Source organism: Thunnus thynnus, chromosome 21 (assembly GCF_963924715.1).
Source record: "Thunnus thynnus chromosome 21, fThuThy2.1, whole genome shotgun sequence".
NCBI lineage: Eukaryota > Metazoa > Chordata > Actinopteri > Scombriformes > Scombridae > Thunnus > Thunnus thynnus.
Window position 1 is genome coordinate 8,861,996 of NC_089537.1, and position 21,522 is coordinate 8,883,517.

At 41.2% G+C, this 21,522-nt stretch overlaps 2 protein-coding genes across 5 annotated transcripts in view; both read left to right on the plus strand.

Annotated features, from left to right (window-relative positions):
* The window catches only part of LOC137172867 (dnaJ homolog subfamily C member 13), a 32,717-nt gene extending 25,104 nt beyond the window's left edge, over positions 1-7,613 (plus strand). For 3 of the 4 annotated variants that reach the window (XM_067577449.1, XM_067577450.1, XM_067577451.1), the window contains 16 exons: positions 411-806; positions 896-1,009; positions 1,151-1,267; positions 1,511-1,688; positions 1,799-1,890; positions 1,983-2,082; positions 2,177-2,251; positions 2,347-2,459; positions 2,751-2,920; positions 3,046-3,088; positions 3,177-3,350; positions 3,455-3,634; positions 3,793-3,933; positions 4,031-4,174; positions 4,339-4,438; positions 6,414-7,613. In XM_067577449.1, coding sequence (XP_067433550.1) covers positions 411-806; positions 896-1,009; positions 1,151-1,267; positions 1,511-1,688; positions 1,799-1,890; positions 1,983-2,082; positions 2,177-2,251; positions 2,347-2,459; positions 2,751-2,920; positions 3,046-3,088; positions 3,177-3,350; positions 3,455-3,634; positions 3,793-3,933; positions 4,031-4,174; positions 4,339-4,438; positions 6,414-6,511 — 2,235 coding nt within the window. In that variant the 3' untranslated portion in view covers positions 6,512-7,613. Of the gene's footprint in view, positions 1-410; positions 807-895; positions 1,010-1,150; positions 1,268-1,510; positions 1,689-1,798; positions 1,891-1,982; positions 2,083-2,176; positions 2,252-2,346; positions 2,460-2,750; positions 2,921-3,045; positions 3,089-3,176; positions 3,351-3,454; positions 3,635-3,792; positions 3,934-4,030; positions 4,175-4,338; positions 4,439-4,721; positions 4,827-6,413 lie in introns of all 4 variants that reach the window. The other variant, XM_067577452.1, reaches the window with a different exon arrangement.
* A 1,394-nt stretch (positions 7,614-9,007) lies between these two features.
* Positions 9,008-21,301, plus strand: topbp1 (DNA topoisomerase II binding protein 1). Its single transcript, XM_067577997.1, has 28 exons — positions 9,008-9,409; positions 9,641-9,734; positions 9,822-9,956; positions 10,073-10,216; positions 10,616-10,797; positions 10,961-11,154; positions 11,344-11,520; positions 11,699-11,865; positions 12,034-12,197; positions 12,740-12,984; positions 13,088-13,428; positions 13,545-13,717; positions 13,972-14,183; positions 14,335-14,648; positions 14,805-14,990; positions 15,098-15,213; positions 15,322-15,445; positions 16,427-16,582; positions 16,754-16,841; positions 16,960-17,152; positions 17,249-17,478; positions 18,133-18,275; positions 18,565-18,661; positions 19,254-19,417; positions 19,936-20,064; positions 20,201-20,290; positions 20,695-20,856; positions 21,059-21,301. Exons 2-28 carry the CDS (start codon positions 9,648-9,650, stop codon positions 21,185-21,187), a joined length of 4,542 nt encoding a protein of 1,513 aa, XP_067434098.1. The 5' UTR covers positions 9,008-9,409; positions 9,641-9,647; the 3' UTR covers positions 21,188-21,301.
* The last annotated feature ends 221 nt before the right edge of the window (positions 21,302-21,522 follow it).

Here is a 21,522-nt window from a genome sequence, read left to right on the forward strand (position 1 = left end):
AAATCTTATTAGAATTAGTATTGGGGCTGCCAGCAGCTGCCAATAAATCTTGTTTCTTTCGTTTAGGTTCCCTCTTTTGCTTTAGTTAAGTAAATATCATCATCCTCTCTTTTCTTTACACCTTTACGGCAAAAAAACATCTTATCATTTCACTCGAATCCATTTTGGAGAACATAAAAAGCTGTATTAAATGCAGAGCCCTGTTGCGGCCACCACTGCCACTCAATTACTTGCTAATGGTAATGTCTCATCATCTGTTAATTATTTAGTAATATTAAAGTGCTACATGTAGCGCCTTCACTGTTATCCTCATACTTGTTCTGAAACCAGACAGCTGCTTTAACGAGTAATTAAAGAGATTAATTTTCACTCGGCAGTGATTCATGTTGTCTCTCCTCGCCTCCTCTCAGGGTCTCCCAAAAACTGCATCCCTGGCAGTACAGTGCGTCAGCTCCTTCGCCATAGATTTCTTCCTACAGACTCATCTGTACCACGCCGGCGTGCTTTGGCACCTGCTGGTCCACCTCTTCAACTACGACTACACTCTGGAGGAGAGTGGCGTTCAGGCTAGCCAGGACACAAACCAGCAGGAGGTTGCAAACAGCCTGGCCAAGCTCAGCCTGGTAGCCCTCAGCCGTCTGGGAGGCTACACCCAGACGCCACACACCCCAGACGGTAACAATCCTGTTTCAGAGACCAACGGTGTGGACGGCACACCTCCAGAGAACCCCACCATCCGCAAGAGCCTAGCTGCCATGTTGACACCGTACATCTCAAGGAAGCTCGGCGCAGGATCTCCAGCTGAGGTCAGTTGAACAGCTGGATAGGTGGGGTTATGTATGCATGGCAGAAAGCTGTAGCAGACTGAGTTTCATATCCTCTGTTGTTCATTTAGGTCCTGAAGCTGCTGAATAGTAACTCAGAGAACCCGTACCTGATCTGGAACAACGGAACACGAGCCGAGCTGTTGGAGTTCCTGGAGGGACAGCAGGAGGGAAACATCAAGAGGGTAAGAATATCATAACACAATGAGACGGGTTATACTGTCAGGTTCAAATTTAAAAACAGGTTATACACTTTGTCTATACATCTGACTAGTCTAAAAAATGTTTACTATAGCTCATGCATTTTCTCTGTGGTCTGTTTACAGGGAGAAAACGATAAAAGCTTTGGTGCTGAGTTCATATTCAATGATCATAGCAAAGAGCTGATAGTTGGGGAGATCTTTGTCAGGGTCTACAACGAGCAGCCATCTTTCCCACTTGAGGTGAGTAGAAAAACAAGATGGTAGTACAGCCACATTCAGTCTGCTTTTTTTATTATTTGTGCTTTTCTCAACAATATTCTAACAGCGAATAAAGCAGGGAACTAAATTATAAAGCACATTGTGACAGATAACTTTGAATATTGACAGCAGTATTAACTGAACTCATTTAGTTTTTTGTATTTTCTCACATTTAATAAGCTAGTTTTTAATGCTATTGATGTGTTTTACCACCCCCGTATTTAGTATCCCAAAGCATTTGCAGCCAGCCTGCTGGACTACGTAGGCTCCCAGGCCCAGTACCTCCACACTCTGCTGGCTATGAGTCAGAGCAACAAGGTAGAGTCCCAGCAGCACGCTGAGAGGCTCCGCTTTGCTGAGATGGCTTTAGAGGCTCTTCGTAATGTCATCAAGAACAACCCTGGTGAGATATGACATTTCTTCTGGTCCTGTTGGTCCTGTTTTTGTCTGAAGAGGAGATTAAATGAATGATGTGTACTATGTGTTAATGTAACCTTTTCTCTGTAATTACAGGTTCTGAGTCAGAGTGCATCGGTCATTTCAAGCTGCTGTTCTCATTGTTGAGGGTTCATGGAGCTGGCAGAGTGCAGCAGCTGGTTTTGGAGGTACAGTCAACCTGCTCTTACTCATTCTTATCTCTGAAATGGGATTCCTGAAATCCCCACACATTTGACACATCATGTTGGTTTCTCTGCAGGTTGTGAACACAGTGACATCAAACCAAGAGTGTGTGAGCAACATTGCTGAGTCCCTGGTATTGTCAAACCTTCTGTTGCTGCTGCACTCGCTCCCCTCCAGTAAGAATTCTCTCTAAAACAAAAAGAACTTACTTTCCTACAAGTTTTGTTGCTTTTTCTATATTTATTCAAGTGTTTTTTTTAAATCTTTTAGGCAGGCAAATGGTGCTGGAAACCCTGTATGCACTGACCTCCAACACAAAGATAGTGAAAGAGGCTATGGCCAAAGGTCAGTGTAATTCTACTTTTTTTTTCTGGACACTGTTCCATATTTATGTGAAGTCTGAGTGCGTGGATGCTCATGTTAATCTGTTTGCTCTGCAGGTGCTCTGATCTACTTGCTAGACCTCTTCTGTAACTGCACACACCCCCAAGTGCGCACACAGACTGCAGAGCTCTTCTCCAAGATGACCTCGGACAAGCTGGTTGGGCCAAAGGTCAGTGTGGAAAGAACTGCTTCAACAAGTAACTTGCTGCAGAAGTCTGAAGTTTTTAAATCAGGTTTCTAAACTGGGTTTAATAAATATTTTACATTAAAATGAAGACAGGATGATGAATGAGACAGGAAGACAGGAAGACAGGAAGGTGTAACAAGTGTATGAGAAAAAGTCAAATGACATTTATTCGTTGCAATGTCCTCACATTCAAATAAGCAAATTGATCTTTGCTTACCTCGTTGCATTGTTCTCATATTTCCTCAATCATTTTCATAATTTCCTGTCTGCCAGGTGCGGCTAACACTGATACGTTTCCTTCCGGGTGTGTTCATGGACGCCATGCGAGACAACGCAGAGGCAGCGGTGCACATTTTCGAGGGAACGCACGAGAATCCTGAGCTCATCTGGAATGACAGCTCCAGGGAGACTGTGTCCACCACTGTCCGAGAGATGATGCTTGAGTATGACACGAGCCCTGAACTTAATTTATCCCTTAACAAATATCCAGCAGAGTGGTCAAGAACGTGACAGGTGTGAAATAGTGGAGTATCCTAACTGCTAAATGGTTTTTTTCAATCTTTTACAGGCACTTTAAACAGCAGAAGGATAATCCTGACGTGAACTGGAGAGTAAGTGAAGTTATTCATTGTTGCTGTTGAATAGTAATATGTTGTATGTGGTTTAACTTTAAAATAAACTCTGGGTCTGTGTGCTCAGTTGCCAGAGGAATTCACAGTGGCGTATGGAGCAGGACAGGGTGAGATAGAAGTGGGCGGAGTCTTCTTGCGCATCTTCATCGCCCAGCCAGGCTGGGTGCTACGTAAGCCTCGAGAGTTCCTGGTGTCCCTCCTGGAGACCCTGACTGAACTGCTGGAGAAGAACAACCCTAACGTGAGCGGCCTTACTCAGAAACAGAAACAGTATTTGATACTTCCGCTTCGTTTTCTCACACACAAGCAGTTTCACGTCTGACGGCGCTCTCTTGTTTGCTGTAGGGTGAGGCCTTGGAGACGGTTACCACGGCAGCAGTTTGTCTCTTTAGCACACAGAGCCAGCTGGCCGATCAGGTTCCTCCGTTGGGTCACCTGCCGCGCGTCCTGGCAACACTCAACCACAAGAACAACGCTGTTCCCAAGAGCTCCATCCGCCTCATTCACGTGCTCTCAGACAATGAGGTGAGGGATCAAAGCATAAAGTCGACTCATATGTACACTAAGCTACTGAAAGCAGGACTCGCTTTGCTTTTTTTTTTTTACATATTTATCAAGGATTCACACTGAGCACTGAGTTTCTCCCCTCAATACATTAACTAAAGCTGTCTTGTTTTGTGTAGCTGTGTGTGCGCTGCATGGCTTCTCTGGAGACTATCGGCCCCCTAATGACTGGAATGAAAGTTCGTGCAGACATGGCCGGATTGGCTTGTGAGGCTCTTAACCGTATGTTCCAGAAGGAGCAGACAGAACTTGTGGCCCAGGTAAACTGTCGTGTCATTGTTGTGTTACACTATTTATTTATTTTTTGTTCATTGACAGTGTTGCCTTAATATAATATAACTGTTATTTACTGAACAGGCTCTAAGAGTGGAGCTGGTTCCGTACCTCCTGAAGCTACTGGAAGGAATCGGCCTGGAGACAATAGAAAACCCTTCAGCAACCAAGGCCCAGATCGTAAAGGCTCTCAAGTCCATGACTCGCAGTCTGCAGTATGGAGAGCAGGTATGATAGAATGATGAGGCCAAACCTCTTTATATACAGTCAATAATCAAAACAATTGAATGAATAGTACCATTATTTATCTGCCAAATTAAATAAGTGATCTTAATTCCATCAAACTGGTTATTTATCTAATTTGAAACACTTTGCTGATCTCTGCTTCACAGGTGAATGAGATACTAGCCAAGTCCTCAGTGTGGAGCGCCTTCAAGGACCAGAAACATGATCTTTTCATCTCAGAGTCTCAGACCGCAGGCTACCTGACAGGTACGCTATTTCTTTTAAATTCAACCTGCTAGTTAACATTTTTTTAACGAGCAAGGCTGTTGAAATATTTTCTCTAAAGGCCAAAGTGCTTACACGGTAAGTCTTGATTGCCTTTCTGTGAGCTGACGTTGATTCCTAATGCTTTGCTTTTATCCTTAAAACCACCTTATGGCTGACTCCTCACTTATGCTTAAAAACCCCAGCGACCCCTTTTCTCTCCACGTCCTATAACGTCCTGGCTCTGCCATTCCCTTCCTCTTTGTCCTCCACATTTCCTCCTCAGGGGTATCCACTCCTTCTCTCCTGGCCGCCAGCAGCCCACTGCGAGGTGGGCTCTAGACTCCTGAGCTGGGCCTTCACAGCCCTCCTCTCTCTTGCTCTGATGCAGGTAGACTTTACCTCGCTCCTACTGCAACCTTGCCTCTTTACCTCCATCTTTGTTCTACATTCCATTTTCCATTCCCATCTTTCCATCCTAGCAACGCTAAATAAAATGTCACATCATCTTCATCCCCATTCACTAACTCCGTATCACATTCCAGGGTCAGGAATTAACAGAAATGCCTGTGAAAGTTGAAAATGATTATTTTCACCCCCTAACTTTCACAGATGAATGTGATTACTGCCCCATGTAATGTGATTTGTCAAACACCAGGAGATTTCCAGGCTGCTCTGGGCGAGATGAGCGGGAAGTTTTTAATTAGAAAACAGTGAAGCCTGAAGAAATTTAAAAAATGCTGGCAGCGTGTATCCAGAAGTGGAAGAAAATAGTGACTTGGCAAGAGTACTCAACAAAAAGTCAACCAATGAATAGATTGTGGCAAATGTAATAAAGGTTTGCTCTGTGACTGCCACTCTCACAAAAGACTAAATGAGTGAGTGACTGAAGAGTTGATGCAAATTGAAATGGTTTAATGTGATTTAATTAATGAAATTGATTTTGAAAAGTCCCAAAATACTAAAACTAAATAATTAGTAATGGCTTATTTTACATTGACTATAATATAATATTGCAATATTCCAACTATTGACTTTAATCTAGACAAGACAATATTGATAAAGGTGTTTACATATAGTTGCTTTGAATTGATTCATTCATATTCCTGTTCACGTGCTACTGAGCAGAGCCTGATTAATGACTAACTACATGCCCCCTTCATATTACATCACATCAAACTTTCTACCTCGTCATGTTCCCACCATAGTCTGCTCCTCATTCACATGTTGCAAAAAACTCTTCTTTGAGCTGTTATATTTACAGATACACATGAATGCATGTTCAGATGATGATACAAAAGGTTAATTTAGTGTTGATAGAGTCATAGGTTATGTTATATACTTCAAAAAGGACCTTTTTAAATAATGAAACTAAAATTATAACACTCCAAATCTTAATGCTAGTCAGTTGTGCTCACTTTGAATTGAACTTATTTAGGTGACGGTAATCCAAAGGTTTTGTGTGCATGACAGTTTTTATACAGTATAAGCAAAACATCAAGAGTGTAAATAAGATTTAAAAAATCAACATGCTGTATTTCTACTCTCAGTTGAATACATCAAAGCAGAGAATGTTTCTGACAGAAAATGCAGAACTATAACTACTTTGAAATTGATGCACTTCCACCGCATCCTTTCATTTATCCATTTATCAAAGGATGACACATTTGAGCAAATAATTTTCCTACCTATTACATGCTCTGTATATTTTTCATATACAGCAGCCTTTCTAAACTCTCACTCACTCCTGAAAAGGAAGCTCTCAAGAGAGAGAAGAGCCATTTTTACTAAATGGTGTCTAGTAATTGGTCCAAAATATGAACATTGCAGTCATTGTAGTGATCACCCCCTCCCCCTCCATACATACAGTAGTGGATGTCTTTAGTTCAGTACATCATTGGATCTCACCTCTAGCGCTCCATCTATCCCGCCCAGTCACACCTGTAATGTATCTCATCTATCTCATTGTCACCTGTAGGTCCAGGAGTAGCAGGTTACCTTACAGCAGGAACTGGCACCACGGTAATGCCCAACGTCCCACCCCCCGTGGACAACGACATTGGAGACCAAGGCTGATGGACACACACACAGTCACGCTCAGGCACCCAGACTGCCCTGCAGCTTCACGGGCCGAAGCTCAGAGGGACTGTTCAGCTCCCGGACGAGGGGACGGAGAGAGGGAAGGACGGAGGAGAGCGGGCCGTCATCGACCGTCACCAAAATCTCTGCGACACCTCCTCCAGAATCACTCTCCTCTCCCCCTCCAAAAATGGCACTCAAGTCTTCATAAACGCTTTGAAAATTGTTTTAACGGATGACCACATTTGTTTTTGTTTCTGTGCTTCTTTTTCTTTTTCTTCCAATGACACAGAAGAGTTTACTTTTTGTATGAATATATTTTTTACTCTAGGTTTTTTTTTTTTTTTTTTTTTTTTTCATGAGAAAGACCATCGGATGACTGAGGATTATTATAGCTAATTTGTTCTCCGTTATCTTATTCCTCTTAGTCATATCCTGATTGGCTGCACTTGCCCGTAAATCCTGTCTAACTGAGGGTTTCTCTGCCTCATTTGTGTCACATCTTGTGCACAGGACCTAACCACCTCTTACATCAACATGTCATTTACTAGTCTATATACTGGATTCCTGTCTGGAAAAGTTTAAAAAAAAAAAAAAAAAAAAAGGTAAAATAGGAAATCACAAAATAGATGTGTATGATTTCTCTGCCCATGTCACTTAAACCCTCAGATCGATGCGGGTTCGATCCACGCTTTTAAGGTTGACACACATCTGCTCTCCAAACATCCAGCCTCTTATTCCTCTGATCTTAATTCATACTTCATTCTGCTCTCTCTTTGAAGACTTCTCTTTCTGCCTCGATTTTTTTTTTTTTTTTTTTTTAAAGTAATTTTCCTTCCCCCCCAGAATGCAAAAAGCACTAGAATATTTATAAGTGAATAATAACCACAGGAAATGAGCTTCTGCTAAGACATGACGAATGACGTTGACTCTGATTATGAATCTATGTGAAAGACTAGTGCAATTTGTGAAATGTTCAATGTAATATTACGTATATAAACTTTCTATATTGAATGTACATTAAAAAAAAAATAAATCAGTCGCACTTGTACATAAAATTTTAAGAATAAAAGGGAACCCACAGTGTTGTTCTTTTGTATTTACATTTGTGTTTGTCAAAGTTACAGATTTCAGCAGAGTCTTCATTTGACACTCGTGTTTTAAAAGTTATTTTTTCTTTGCCAAAGGAGAAACTTGATACATGTATTTTCTTTAGGAAGCAGAGTAATCACTAAGTATTGGTCGGAATTTGCCGAGCCAAGATATTATATCATTATCCTCCGGTGTTTACCTTCAATTTACAGACATGGCTTCTAACTTGACTTTGCAGTAAAAAATCCAAATAATCCAACATTTTAGACATTTTACTTTTGGTTATAATTGGAGTCATGACTGCTACTTCATACAAAATGTTCTCACGCTGCACTTTTTTTGTGATTTATAATTTTTGTTATTTTCTACTCTTAATACTGATACTACTAATACATGCCCAGGCATTCAACTATACAATAACTCAACATATTTGTACAACATATATGTACATATACCTGTACTCATACAGTATATTCATATAATTACATAAGAGGAAAAAAACATTTTTATATATGATATATATATAGGAAATCAAGGGGAGAGAGAGACTAGAAAGTATAATTTGGGATTATTTATTGTTCCATACCACCGTGTATAAAGAAGACTAAGATTAGTTTTACTTACACATTTCAATAGAAATTATAGCATGTAGGGTTTTTGTATATTATCTTTTGTTTGAAGGGCAAACAGTTTTAAAATAGTTTAGAAATGTATCCACTAAAAAACAAGCTGGCATTAAACTTATCTAGACTTGCACAGTTTGTTATGCATATTTTATGCAAATATTTTGTATTTTTCTGTGGCATCTGCTCTCCCGTGAGATTACTGAGAGATTAATTTCTCAAGGGAATTAAATATATTTATTCAGTGGAGAAATATGCTTAAAATTATTTTACTAATCAGTTTTTACCAAATTTATATTCAAGCAGGCTTGTCCTCACAATACATAAAATCATCTAAATTTTCAAAAAAAAAATGTCCAAAAAGAAAAATTTGTGTGATTTATGTAGGAACCACACATTTGGATGGATATGGTTTTCCAGTTGGATCTTGATGTAAGCTATAGGCTACTTTGGTCTTCCCGACAAATTCACAAACGGGATACAGCTGCTGCTGTTGGTAACTAGATAATGAAAATTGTAATAAAAACTCTAGACCTTGATTTTTATTTAGGGTCATGTGATATAATACACGTCATGTGGTTTGCAGTATAAAGCTAATGGGATTTTACCAAATGGTTTTGTATGGTTTTATATTGGCTTTTATTATTCTGCTTGTATTTTTGAGCCATTGTGCACTTGTATTTATTCAGTTATGCAATATCATTGATATGTTTAATGTTTAGTTTCTGCGGATCTTTTGAACACTGCAATCCGACTCCACACGGTCCTATTAGCAAGTAACACCGGAAGTTGCGCCATTGGCGCGAATAACAATAACAGCTGATATTCAGTTTTGCCGAACTATAATGATAAACTTATTGTAAAAATGGTTATTAATTTATTTAGTACAGTAGAAACGAATGTCTGTTTATCATAGTATTAGTACAAGTCTCTTAAACATTTTGAAACGTTATTTAGGCTTGTTTGTATGTTGGCTAACCGGTTAAACTGTAACTCAAGTAGCGTTACGTAGTTAGCGCAGGCTAACATTGACAATAGCGTTTTACAAACTATTACTTTTATTGATAAGGTATAATAACGTCAGCGCCCCATGACTAGTCCGAGTTCATATTGATTAATGTTACTGCCAAAGTAAACCCTGCATATACATTTATTGACAGTCTGAGTGCACCAAGAGGAGGTGAGTAACTTATCAGGTCAGCTAACATTGACGTAAATTACTATTTTTTAATAAGTAAATGGCTAATATTACATATAGCGTTGTATCATTCCATAGGCAATTTGGTATTTGCTTGTTAAAATAGCATATTCTCTGTAAGTGATAGTTATTGTCACGCCAGAGGCTAACGTTGCTGCTAAGGCCATCCAGTGCCATTGTTATAAACTGGTCCCTTTTTACTGGTCCTTACAGGTTGACCATGTCTAACGGAGACAAGGAAGGCTTCATTGTGAAGTTTGTGGAAAGTAAAGCACAGAAAACAGAGTATGCTGTCAAGGCTTATGAGGTAAACACCATTATCTGGTTCAAACTTATTAACGTTACTGGCTCTTTGTTTGCAGTTGGTGATTTTGTGTGTCTTATGTTCATACAGGCCATTTTGGAGTTACAGTCTGAAAAGTACTTGAAAACCATCGATGAGGATGCTGTTTTAGCAATGGACCAGAAGGACAAGTCTCTGTTTGTCTTCAGTAGCTTCACCACTCCAGCCTTTCTGCACTGCAAGAAGGTCCAGCTCATATTTTGATACCTCGAAACCTGAACCCTGAATTTCACAGGAATTGATGAAACTGCATCATGGAGATGTATTCTTCCCTTTCTTACTCATTGTTGTTTGTCTTGTAGCTTGGCTGCCGAGTGGTGAGTCCGTTGGTGGTGTTGTACTGCCTGCAGCAGCAGCGTTGTGTCCCCAAAGCAGAGATGCCGGTTTATAACATGGCCATGGCTGACATCACTGTCTCCTGCACCAGCCTGGATAAAACAACACGGGTTAGTTCACTGCCTCTGATATTTTGTAGATTGTTGCTTGCTTGAAATCAGCAATCTAATAAATGCCCAAGACATCAGCAAGGACATGAATGATTGAGTCTTACATGAAGCAATCAGCAGAATTACAGAAGAACAGCGTAAATGATCAAATCAAAATTATAAACCCCCCTAAAAGAAATGCTATCTAAGGTAGGTAGGGTGGTGATGTGAGGATACATTAGGTGTTTAAATAATAAATATAATCGGTTAGTTTCAGGAGAGTACATATGAAAAGTGTAATGTAATGCACTCTGAATCTTCTCTGTAAGGGGTTTAGAGTTAGGAAATATAAGTCAACACAGTGTCTTTTAAAGAGTTCTGTATGTTTGTATCTGTCTGATTGTCTGTTTCTGTCTACAGGCAGATGTGATGGATCTGGTGAAACTCATGGGTGGACGGGTCTATCTTGACCTAAATGTATCAGTCACGCACCTGATAGCAGGAGAGGTGGGCAGCAAGAAATACCTGGTGGCTGCCAGCCTCGGTAAACCCATCATGCTGCCCACATGGGTCAAAGCGTGCTGGGAGAGATCTCAGGACAAGTATGTAATCTCATTAACATCTACTGCAGAAAAATACATTATGATTTTCACGATGTTTACTAGTTAATATTACAACATTTCCATAATAATGATTATAAGAAAAGCAAGGCACTTAGACATGTAGATGATGGTTAATTAAAACGCTTCTTTCTTTCTCTTTCAGTCTTTTCAGGTACACAGACCTGCCCATGGAAGACTATCTGTGTCCTGCGCTGCGTGGCTGCACTGTTTGTGTGACAGGCCTCTCTAGCACAGAGCGCAAAGAGGTGCAGCGGCTCTGTGAGCAGCATGGAGCCAACTACACCGGTCAGCTCAAAATGAATGAATGTACACACCTCATCGTTAGTGAACCAACAGGCAAGTCAGCAGCAATGTCAGACACACATTGGCTTCCTTTTTTTTTTTTCTTCCATTTCTTGTCATTTTAGTTTGCATTGTTTATTATTTATAAAAGCCAGACATCATCACACTATCTAGGAAACATTTACAATTATCACTCTTGGACATGCTACCGGTATCATTGTGAGTATTTGTATTTGATTGCAGGTCAGAAGTACGAGTGTGCGAGGAAGTGGAATGTGTATTGCGTGTCTCTGCACTGGCTGTTTGACAGCATAGAGAAGGGCTTCTGTCAGGATGAGAGCAGGTACAAGGTGGAGCGTAATGCATCAAAGACCACTCGACCACACACTTCTACCCCTACTGGAACCAGCAAGAAGGAGGGTGAGCTGCAGACAGACACTTGTTTTTTGTTTATTATATTTAATAATGTTTTCATCTTCATCAGGGCACAATAATTGCCTCTTGTAAATTGTTTCTGATTTGCAGTATTCAACCTATAACATATATAACAAAATTAAAAATTCTGTTTTTGTTGTTGTTGTTGTTTTTCTAACTCTAGACGGTCCATCTCTGTTGGGCTTGAGTCACATTTCAGTTAATGCTAGCATGACAATAAATGACACAGCCCTCACCAACGGCACCATCAGCCGCCTGGAAGCTCCAGACCCCATAGATAGTCTGGATCTCACCGTCTGCCCGGCTGATGATCTACTGGATGGCTGTAAGGTAAGAAACTGGCCTCCATTTCTGTTTAACTATGAAATATTTAGCATTAATATCGAATGTTTCTTTATATTTTTAACATAGACTGAAGTTTTGTTGTACTGATTACTGGAATTAAATAATGAAAGCCACAATTTAGACTTTATTTCACGAGTGTTAAATGTCGTGCAGCTGTATCTGTGTGGCCTGCCGGGGAAGAAACTGGAGAAGCTGCGGCGTCTAGTGAACGCTGCAGGAGGTTTGCGCTTCAACCAGCCCAGTGAGGAACTCACACACCTGGTGATGGGAGAGCTGGACCAGGAACTCAAGAATTTTCTGTCCAAAGCAACTCACAGGTCTGAACAGCAGAGATTATTACTCTACATGATATTTATTTCCTCCTCACTTATAGCACATGTGCAAGATCTGCTTTTCAAAATTATTAGAAACGTTACCAAATATGTTTGAATTGTGAGTATAATATGAAAAATGGTACAGCTAGAATTTTCTATTTGATGTGAGGGAGCTACTATAAAAAATCATGTTGCATTTGATTATTTCACTCAACATACTGTAAGTGGGATGTAGTTCCAGTGAAGAATGAAAGAAGCACATAAGAAAATATATGTGATGTCACACAGAGCTGAACTAGAGGTTGTGAGGATTTTAAAACGGGTTTTAGGAACAAAATTCGAATGTATAAAGTACAGCTTCTATTGAGTTAAGCTGTGATATATCCTTACTTTATTCTTAATGGTAAATTTTGTTTGCAACTATGCAGTCACAATAAAGTAAGATATACAGAAGTCTGCAAAACGCATTGAACTGAAAAAGAGTGTGGAAAGTTTATCGTATATTAGATAATTAATTTGTTGATATTCTGCCCATATGTTTCTAGACCTCATGTAGTGACGGTGCAGTGGCTGCTGGACAGCTTCTCCAAAGGATGTCTACTCCCAGAAGCAGGCTACCTCCACCCCGACTGTCTGCCCCCTGCTCCAGCTGCTGTATCTGTGCCAGCCCATCACACCCCAACGTCCCGGCCCTCAGTTGGTCCCCCTGCGGCCAGTCCTAGCACTCCCAGGCAAAAAAGAGCAGAGGAGGATCTGCTCTCACAATACATGGATGATGACCCTACAATAGGTGAGTATCTGTTGTTGAGGAATTTACTCAGGGTTCAGTGTTATTATTGTCCCAAAACATTTGAAGCCTGGTGATTTATATCTTGTTTTCTTTTATCCTCCAGTTGACATGCCGCCACCAGCAGAGAGCGACAGCAGGAGGTCCGTCAGTACAGCTGCAGAGCCCGAGCCCCAGCCCCAGTCCTGGACACCAAACCAGACCAGAGGAGCAGAGCCAGGCTCAACCTTGCATGAAGCCAGTGAGGCAGGCCTCTTTGTCGGGAAATGTTTCCTTTTTGTGGGATTTGGCCCTGAGGCCGAGGCACAGCTCTCACTATTGGTGACAGAAAACGGAGGCAAGATGCTGATGGGTCGTACACGTGTTGTGGCTGACTATGCCGTGGTGCCGCTGTTGGGCTGTTCAGTGGAGGCCACGGTGGATGAGGTGGTCACTGATACCTGGCTGGTAAGATGACAGACATGCTGGTTTCTTTAGATCTGTGCAGGGAGGATTATGATGTGGCAGTCTTTTGATAATGTGTTTGAGGCAGATATAAATGTTTTGCTCTTGTTCATTTTCAGGCCATGTGTGTGGAGAAGGAGTGTGTCCTGCAGCTTTCCTCCAACCCTCTATTCACTCCTGTTCCTGCGATGGATGGTCGTTTTCCTCTCAAGAATTGTGTTCTCTCAGTCAGCCAGTTCACCGGAGCTGAGAGGGAGTCCTTAGTGGAGTTGGCCAAGCACCTCGGAGCCAAGTATGTCTATCTTGATCACACACATGTGCTATTCTACTCTCAGGCTCAATGTTTTAAACATTAAGAGCTACAGAGGAGTTTGATGTTAAGCTTTTCCGTGTCCAAGAGTCTAGATTTACTATCTGATAGTTTCATTTGCTTTGGTAGCTTAATAATAAAACATGTCTTGTACTTTGATTTAATGTTTATTGGTTTTCTTACATTGTTTTTTCCAGTTGTATTATACTACATCTTTTCTCATTTCCCTCCTGCAGTGTCCAGGATTACTTTGTGCGCCTGGCCAATCAGAAAAAAGGCATGCTGGCCAGTACTCATCTGGTGCTGCAGAGCCCTGAAGGCACAAAGTACCAGGCAGCAAAGAAATGGGGGCTTCCAGCTGTCACCATGCACTGGATACTGGAGTCTGCTCGAACCGGCCAGAGGGCGGCGGAGGAGCGTTTTCTAGTTGACCTGCCACCCTCACCAGGTTAGAGACATGGTTGATGCCTCTGGTAGACATGTATTGCCATTCTCAGTTTGTAACCTTAAAGCTGTTTGCCAGATAGATTAAATGTAATAACAGGTCCAATTTTGTCAAGTATATCACTGCTTCCTGACTATATTTTCTTCTTCCACAGAGAGGGAGGATGAGAGTTTTGTCGGTGGTTCCCAGAAGCCAGTCATGCCTCCACCAGCACGTCCCTCCCCTGAGACCCCTTTGCTGGGTATCCAGAGCGGAAAGGTCGTCACCCCGCTGGATTTAGGCCGCTTTCAGAGCAAAATGTTTTGCTCCGTGTTGAACGAGATGAAGCCCAAAGAGGACATCAGCACCCCCAAATATAATCAGGAGGGCGGCAGAAGGAACCCCCTTCAGAAGGAGCCCTCCCTGCAGCTGAACACTCCTTCTCGTTTCCTCAGCAGAGACCAGCTTTTCAGGCCATTCGTTGTCAAGGTTGGACTCTCTGAGCTCTGGCGTTTTAACAACAACAACAAAAATAAGCGCTAAAATTAAAATTTTTGCTTTATGTCATAGACTTGTAGAAAAAAAAATTGTGTGTCTACATTTGATGGATTATCCTGTAAATACTTTGACTATACTTTTGTTAAGGATGCATTAGGAGCGTTGGAGACTCCAGGTGGGAGATCCAAGCCAGGAGAAAGGGTGGAGACTCCACTGACGGACGTCATCAACAGGAACCTGAAGGCTGCTCTGGCCAACAGCGACCACAATATCGTCTCAGATATGCAAGCAGTCACTGCCAGCCCCCAGCTTACAAAGACAACAGAGAAGAAGGTAACTAAAAACACACAGAAATAGAGGACATCAACTCTAACTACAGCATAGTACAGTAATACCACATTATAATTGGTATTAATTTTAGCACCAATTTTGTTTGTAAGGTTCCAGAAAAGGAAATCGGTCCCCTGACTGGTGTTGTGATCTGTGTGGGGAAGAAACTGAGCAAGATGCAGAGTGAACTAAATGCCATTGCTGCCTCGCTTGGAGCTGACTTCAGGTGTCTAGAATTTTTTTTTTTTTTTTTTTCAATCATTTCTTAATTTTAATTTAGTAACTTTGGATACAAACATGTATGTCTTTAAAATCTTTATTTATTTTTTTTTAGGTGGGCTTGTGACGATTCAGTGACCCACTACATCTACCAGGGCCGTGTGGGAGACAACACTCGGGAGTACAGAGGAGTGAAGGAAAGAGGGCTGCATGTGGTCTCCCAGTACTGGCTGCAGGCGGTACGTTTGCTGGTAGCTCTAGTGGGCTATAGCAGCATTGACATGGTGCAATGCACAGGAAGTTATTGAACAATTTATGTACAGTTTTTGCAGAAGAGTTAATACATTTTCATTTTTAAATGAATTAGGTCTATAACCAATAATATTTATTAGTATTGATATTGATTATTATGTCAATTAATGGATTAATAGTTTAGTCTTCAAACTGACATTTTTTCCATTTTTTTGGCTTTGTCTGACCAACAGCTCAAAATCCAAAAATAGTCAGTTTACAATGATTATAAAACAGAAAAGCTGGAAGCTGTTTTTGCTTGAAAAATTATTTAAACAATTAATCAGATTTGTTGCTTCTTCTGTGGATCAGCTAATAGGTTAATCAATTAATTGTTTCAGCTCTAAAAGTAATTAGTATTATCACATTTACACACTGCCTCAGAAACAGGATTATGCAGTTAAGCTTTGATAAGCGCAAATGATAATAAATTATATTATCTGCACCAAAACAATGAGGTGACCAGCTGCAGGACTCAACTTCCTTTTGTTTTTCATCAAGTAAAAAAAGATACCCGTGCATTCTCTAATCACAGTCCCTGTCAGAAACCACAAAGCACCTTACAAAGAATTAGGCAGAATATCGTGTGGATGTTGGCTTAAACGAGCTGGTAAAGAAATGTATGTGTGTAAGAAGAAACACAAATGTAATATTAAAATGAAGTTGATTTAATTTGGGATCTCCGTGCCGTCTGCTAACGTTCAGCGTTCTCTCAGCCTGCGGGAAATAATTATCATCAACAAAAAGCAGAATAGCTAATCAAAAACAGCTTTCATGTGCTAATTGTGGAGACAGATGGGAGTTTCAGTTATGTTTCCTCTTCATAATCGTTTCATACAATTAATTAATTCTTGTGACGGCTCTAATATATTTCTGTGTACGGATATGAACTGTGAGCACTAACAGTCTCCTCATCCCGTCCTGTGCAGTGCGCTGACGAGCAGAAACGTGTCTCAGAGTCTCTGTATCCTTTCACCTACAACCCCAAAATGAGCCTGAACCTGAGCCAGGTGCCCAACAGCTCTCAGAGGTCGCCGCCTTTGACACGAACACAGCTCAAAGACTTGACCGAAGCCCAGGACAAGGTAGGTCTACAAATTTTTATATTGTGTCTGCAAGTTCAAGAGCCACATCTAGTGCTTCAGGTGAAAATCCATTAAATGCTGATAAACTAATAAAGAAGTACCTGATGACTGTGGAGCGAACCTGTTTGAATTAACTCCATTTAACTATCTGTCTAATCATCTATCCCTCAGTCTGAGCTCAATACCACAGAAGAAGCTACAACCTTACGTCGTGTAAGCGATGGAAGCGTCGATCAAGAAGATCTTACAGAAAGAAGCGGTGAGTGTCTTCTTTCAGTGACGTCATTTAAATCCACAAACCACAACTGTTGTTTTTTTTTTTTTCATGATCATATTGATTCATTTGGTCGATAATTTCTTGTTTCTAAATATTTCAGAGACACTAGAGATGAGAGAGACCCTGCAAAGACAGCTCCAGGAGATCATGTCAGCCACCAAACTCACAACAGGCCGACGTACCTCAGTCAGACTCAGCAGGATGGGATCAGGAGGGGCAGACACGGGCCCCAACACGCCTGACGGGAACCGTGCTGGACGCAGTGGGAGCAGACGCACTCTAGAAGCTTTGAGGTAAGGAGACCGGGTAGCTTTTACTTCATGTTTAGATTATAACAATCCTAAAGGTAATACTGATATGTTAAGACAATGCTGTACTACTGATTCCAGGATGTCCAGAGAAGCAGCTATGGACCTAAACACAGAACCATCCCAGAGTGAGCAGATAGTTTGGGATGATCCTACAGCCAGGGAGGAGAGGGCCAAGCTCGCTGACAATTTACAGTGGCCTGGTAGTCCCTCACAGCACTCGGAGCCCCTCGCGCCTCCACCTCCTCCCACTGCAGAGAACGGCCCTCAGTTCAGGGACTCCATGACCGACTCTGAGCTGGTAGAGATGGGTAAGAGATCAGTAGAAAACTGAGAGAGTTTTGTCTTTTTACATATCTTTTGTGTGTAAGGAATACTTTGACATATAGGGAAATATGATTGATGATGGCGATCAGTATCAGTCCTGTATCTGTCCGTTAAATATGAATATGAAGCTACGTCCAGAAAACGGTTAGCTTAGCACAAAGACTGGAAGCTCAACCAAATACAAGCCTGGTTCTGTCCAGAGGGAAAAATCTACCTACCATCATAACTACCAATCACATCTAAAGCTCACAAATTAACACTTTATATCTCTTTTGTTCAGGTGAAGTGACGTCCTGAAGTCTCCACTGAGTTCTAGTATTTTGTTACCTTGACAGAGCCATGCTAGCTGTTTCCCTTTGTTTCCTGTCTTTATGCTAAGCTAAGCTAACTGTTTGCTGGTAGCTTCATATTCACTGTATAGATATGACAGTTGTATCAATCTACTCATCTAACCCTCGACAAGAAAGTGAATAAACAACTATCCCAAATGTCAAACTATTCCTTTAGGAGAATAATGTCACCATAAACATACACATTAAAACAAAAAAACACGACTTCTGACACACTGTAAGTTCAATTTTAATGAATGAATTTGATCTCCATGTTAACATTTCACTGTAATCACTCTGTCTGTTCAGCCGCTTGTGATGTCATCGCCCAGCATATGGGCCAGAGGGTCAAATCGCCTCCGTCAGAGGAGCCAGAAAACAACATCCTCACTCCTAAAGCCCCCAGCATCGCCTTCCCTCTCGCCAACCCTCCAGTCGCACCAGAGCCGCAGGTGAAAATTCATTTTTTACATTAAGAACAAAAGAACTTGATATGCTAATGTAGCCTCGATGCAAATTCTCAGACATTTTCTGTTGCTACTGAAAGATGTTTGCATCAAGGATTTGAGTGTTAAGCAAGTCAAGGATTCAGTTATCTCTGCCTGTCTGCATACACGTGGAAATGTATTTAAATAATATATTGTTTCTAATACAGTGCAGCCACGTTGTAATACACACCCTACACCCTTTTTTCCCCCCCAAACAAGCTACTGGTGTTAAAAGGTTATTTCTTTCTCTCAGGAGGAGGGCGAGGAAGAAAAGCAGCCACCAAGATTTCAGCTGTCCTCCCTCAGCCCTCAGGAACGCATTGATTACAGTCACCTCATAGAGGAGCTCGGTGAGTCGCCCACCTAATTACAGCTCTAACAGTGTTTCATCATGCTGCAGTAAAAAAAAACAGCAACACATCACAGGCCTGAAGTCAGAGAAGCTAGTCTCTGATGACTAAAAAAAGAGGATGTGCCTCCGGGGTCTGAATATTTCCCCCTGCAGAGTGTTGCCTCTGCAGGAGGATTCTTTAATGAATCAGGTTTTTACTGCTCACGACAAGTTGTATTGAATCTTAAACAGCATATTCTGCCAAAATGCATCGTTTACAAAAAGTATAAACATTAAGAAGAAAGGGACAGATTGAATACATCAGACAGTCCGTGAGCTGCAGCGCTTTCCAAGTATTTCTGTTTTACTTTACCTTGAAAGATGAAAGTGTTTTGTCTCACTCAGAGAAGCTTACAGTAATAAACAGCAGTCGGCAGTCAGGGATGAACCTCTGAAGGGCACTTTGTTATTAACCTGACATATAACTTCACATTCTTGGCTGTGTTTATTTTATTAGCAGGTTTGTAGCTGTAACTCCGGTTTAGACACAGTTATGTGTGGTGTTTTTTTTAGTCTTTAGTTTCTGACTCTTTTTCTGCTTGGTGTTGTAGGTGGTGTAGTCCTGGACAAGCAGTCTTTTGACCCCAGCTGCTCCCACATCATCGTAGGGACCCCCCTGCGCAACGAGAAGTACCTGGCAGCCATGGCAGCCGGAAAGTGGATCTTGCACCGCTCGTACCTGGAGGCCTGCCGGTCTGTGGGTCACTTCATCCAGGTCAGGATATGAAGATCGCTCCTCGTGATGTGATGACTTGATGTGTATTTGATGGTGTTAAATTTAGAATTCAGATTTTTAATGGCTTCAGGTATCTGTACAGGTCTTCAACTTCTGAAGAACAGTAAAACCCAAAACAAGCAATGATGACTGTTAAACCTTTATATTATTCAGAAACTGCAGGTTTTTTTATTAAATAGAAGAGAGCATCAAAATAATTACTGCCAAAGTGGCAAACGTTGCAAACCAAGATATGCTTTCAGCACATCACTGTTGGCTGGTTTATTTTAGTATCAGAAAGTCAAAATCTTCTGAGGTTTTTTTTTTTTTTTTTAAGTATTTAAGGTTTTTATAAGACAGTGAGTCACAAAACAAGCAGAGAGGATTTCATTTTGAGATAAATCAAGCTAATTAACTAAATTGGAGTTCACTCATTTTTTACAATATTTTTGGTGGGTAGTAATAGTTTTTTTATCTTGAATAAGATTGTAATAAGTATATCTGTGATTGTGTTGTAGGAGGATGAGTACGAGTGGGGCAGTAGCTCCATCCTGGATGCGTTGCCCTCCATCACCTCCCAGCAGAGGAGGCTGGCATCAGCTGCCATGCGCTGGAGAAAAGCCCTGCAGGGACGCTGTGATCAGGGGGTACGCATAAGCTCATACACAGTTAACACAACTGTTACAGGCACTTTCAATAACTATATTTTGTGTATCTACTACCTGACTATTAAAGTATGTAGCAAACATTTCTCTCTCCTAAACACATCTGTGTATCTTTCAGGGAGCCTTCAGTGGATGGACGGTCATGCTGAACATCGACCAGAACAGAGAATCAGGCTTCAGGCGGTTGCTGCAGTCCGGCGGGGCGAAGGTTGCTGCTTGTTTTTTTACTGACTATTGCAGTTTTATAAACCAGACAGCCAGCAAATCTTTTTTTATCTCTCAAATCTGTTTTGACAGCATCATAATCAGTGTCTTCTTCCAGAAGTCAGTTCAACAGCAGAGTTACATTTACTGCAACAACTCAGTATTGACTTTAAAAAGCAGTCAGACAAGAGCAAAGAAACAAAATAAGAGCAAAGCAAACAGTCAGGATTTTTTTTCCTGTAGAACAAACGAGCAGCATGACATGGATCAGTTGCCAAAGGTTGACATGACATATATCAACAGAGTATCTGTTTCAGCACTTCCCCTCGATATATGCTGTATTTTCTACACAATATCGACATATTTTCTGTCACCATAATGTCAGTCTTACCTGTAATTTCTCTCCAGGTGCTGTCAAGTCCTTCCCCGTCCTTGTACAAGGAGGCAACTCACCTGTTTGCAGACTTCAGTCGGCTGAAACCCGGAGACTTCAGAGTCGACCTATCAGAGGCCACGTCCCAAGGAGTCACATGCTTGAAGCCAGAGTACATCGCAGACTACCTCATGCAGGTTAGAAGAGCTCTTCATACATACATCTTCATATATCTAAGCTCATTTCTTTGTAATGTTTATGTAAAATATCAGGATTTTGCTTCATTTCACCCATAACTACATGCTGAAAGTGAACAGGGGTGAAAAATGGATCCTAACAAATGTTTTATTCATATATTCTGACTGGTGTATAATGTGTTTGGTTTTTTCCCTCCTTCAGGAGCCAATCCCTCCTATCGAGATGTATTACCTGACTGAAGCTCCCTCTGAAGAAACTCCGAGCACCCCGTCACGTAAACGTAAAGCTGCAGCCGACACTACCAGACTGAAAAAGACTCGTCTGAACTGAAATGTAAACATGAAATATCGTCGTTATAACCCTCATGTCTGTGAAAATTATTGTAAATATGTTTTTATTTTCTTGTAAATCTCTTCTATGAAAATAAAATAAATGTAGCACTTGTTTTGTCTTTCTGGCGTTTTTATATGAAAGCACTGCAGTTGCTGTTGCCTGCACTGTAGACTGTAACTGTGATGGATGACTCAATGAAGCGTCTGCAGAAAATGTTGAGTCATGTTTTCTAATTGGGCGCAATGACGGTCTCCGGTCAGTAGAGAGCAGTGTATCTTCACTGTGTGAGCCAGTCTTGTGTGTGGTTTGATTTCCCAGCAACAAGCTTTGAG

Bases quoted from the DNA above. Each gene is read 5' to 3' on its own strand.
- topbp1 (XM_067577997.1), top strand. From the start codon at position 9,648: ATGTCTAACGGAGACAAGGAAGGCTTCATTGTGAAGTTTGTGGAAAGT. The intron at 9,735-9,821 runs GTAAACACCATT...ATGTTCATACAG, and splicing joins ATGCTGTCAAGGCTTATGAG to GCCATTTTGGAGTTACAGTC. The intron at 13,429-13,544 runs GTAAGATGACAG...GTTCATTTTCAG, and splicing joins TGGTCACTGATACCTGGCTG to GCCATGTGTGTGGAGAAGGA.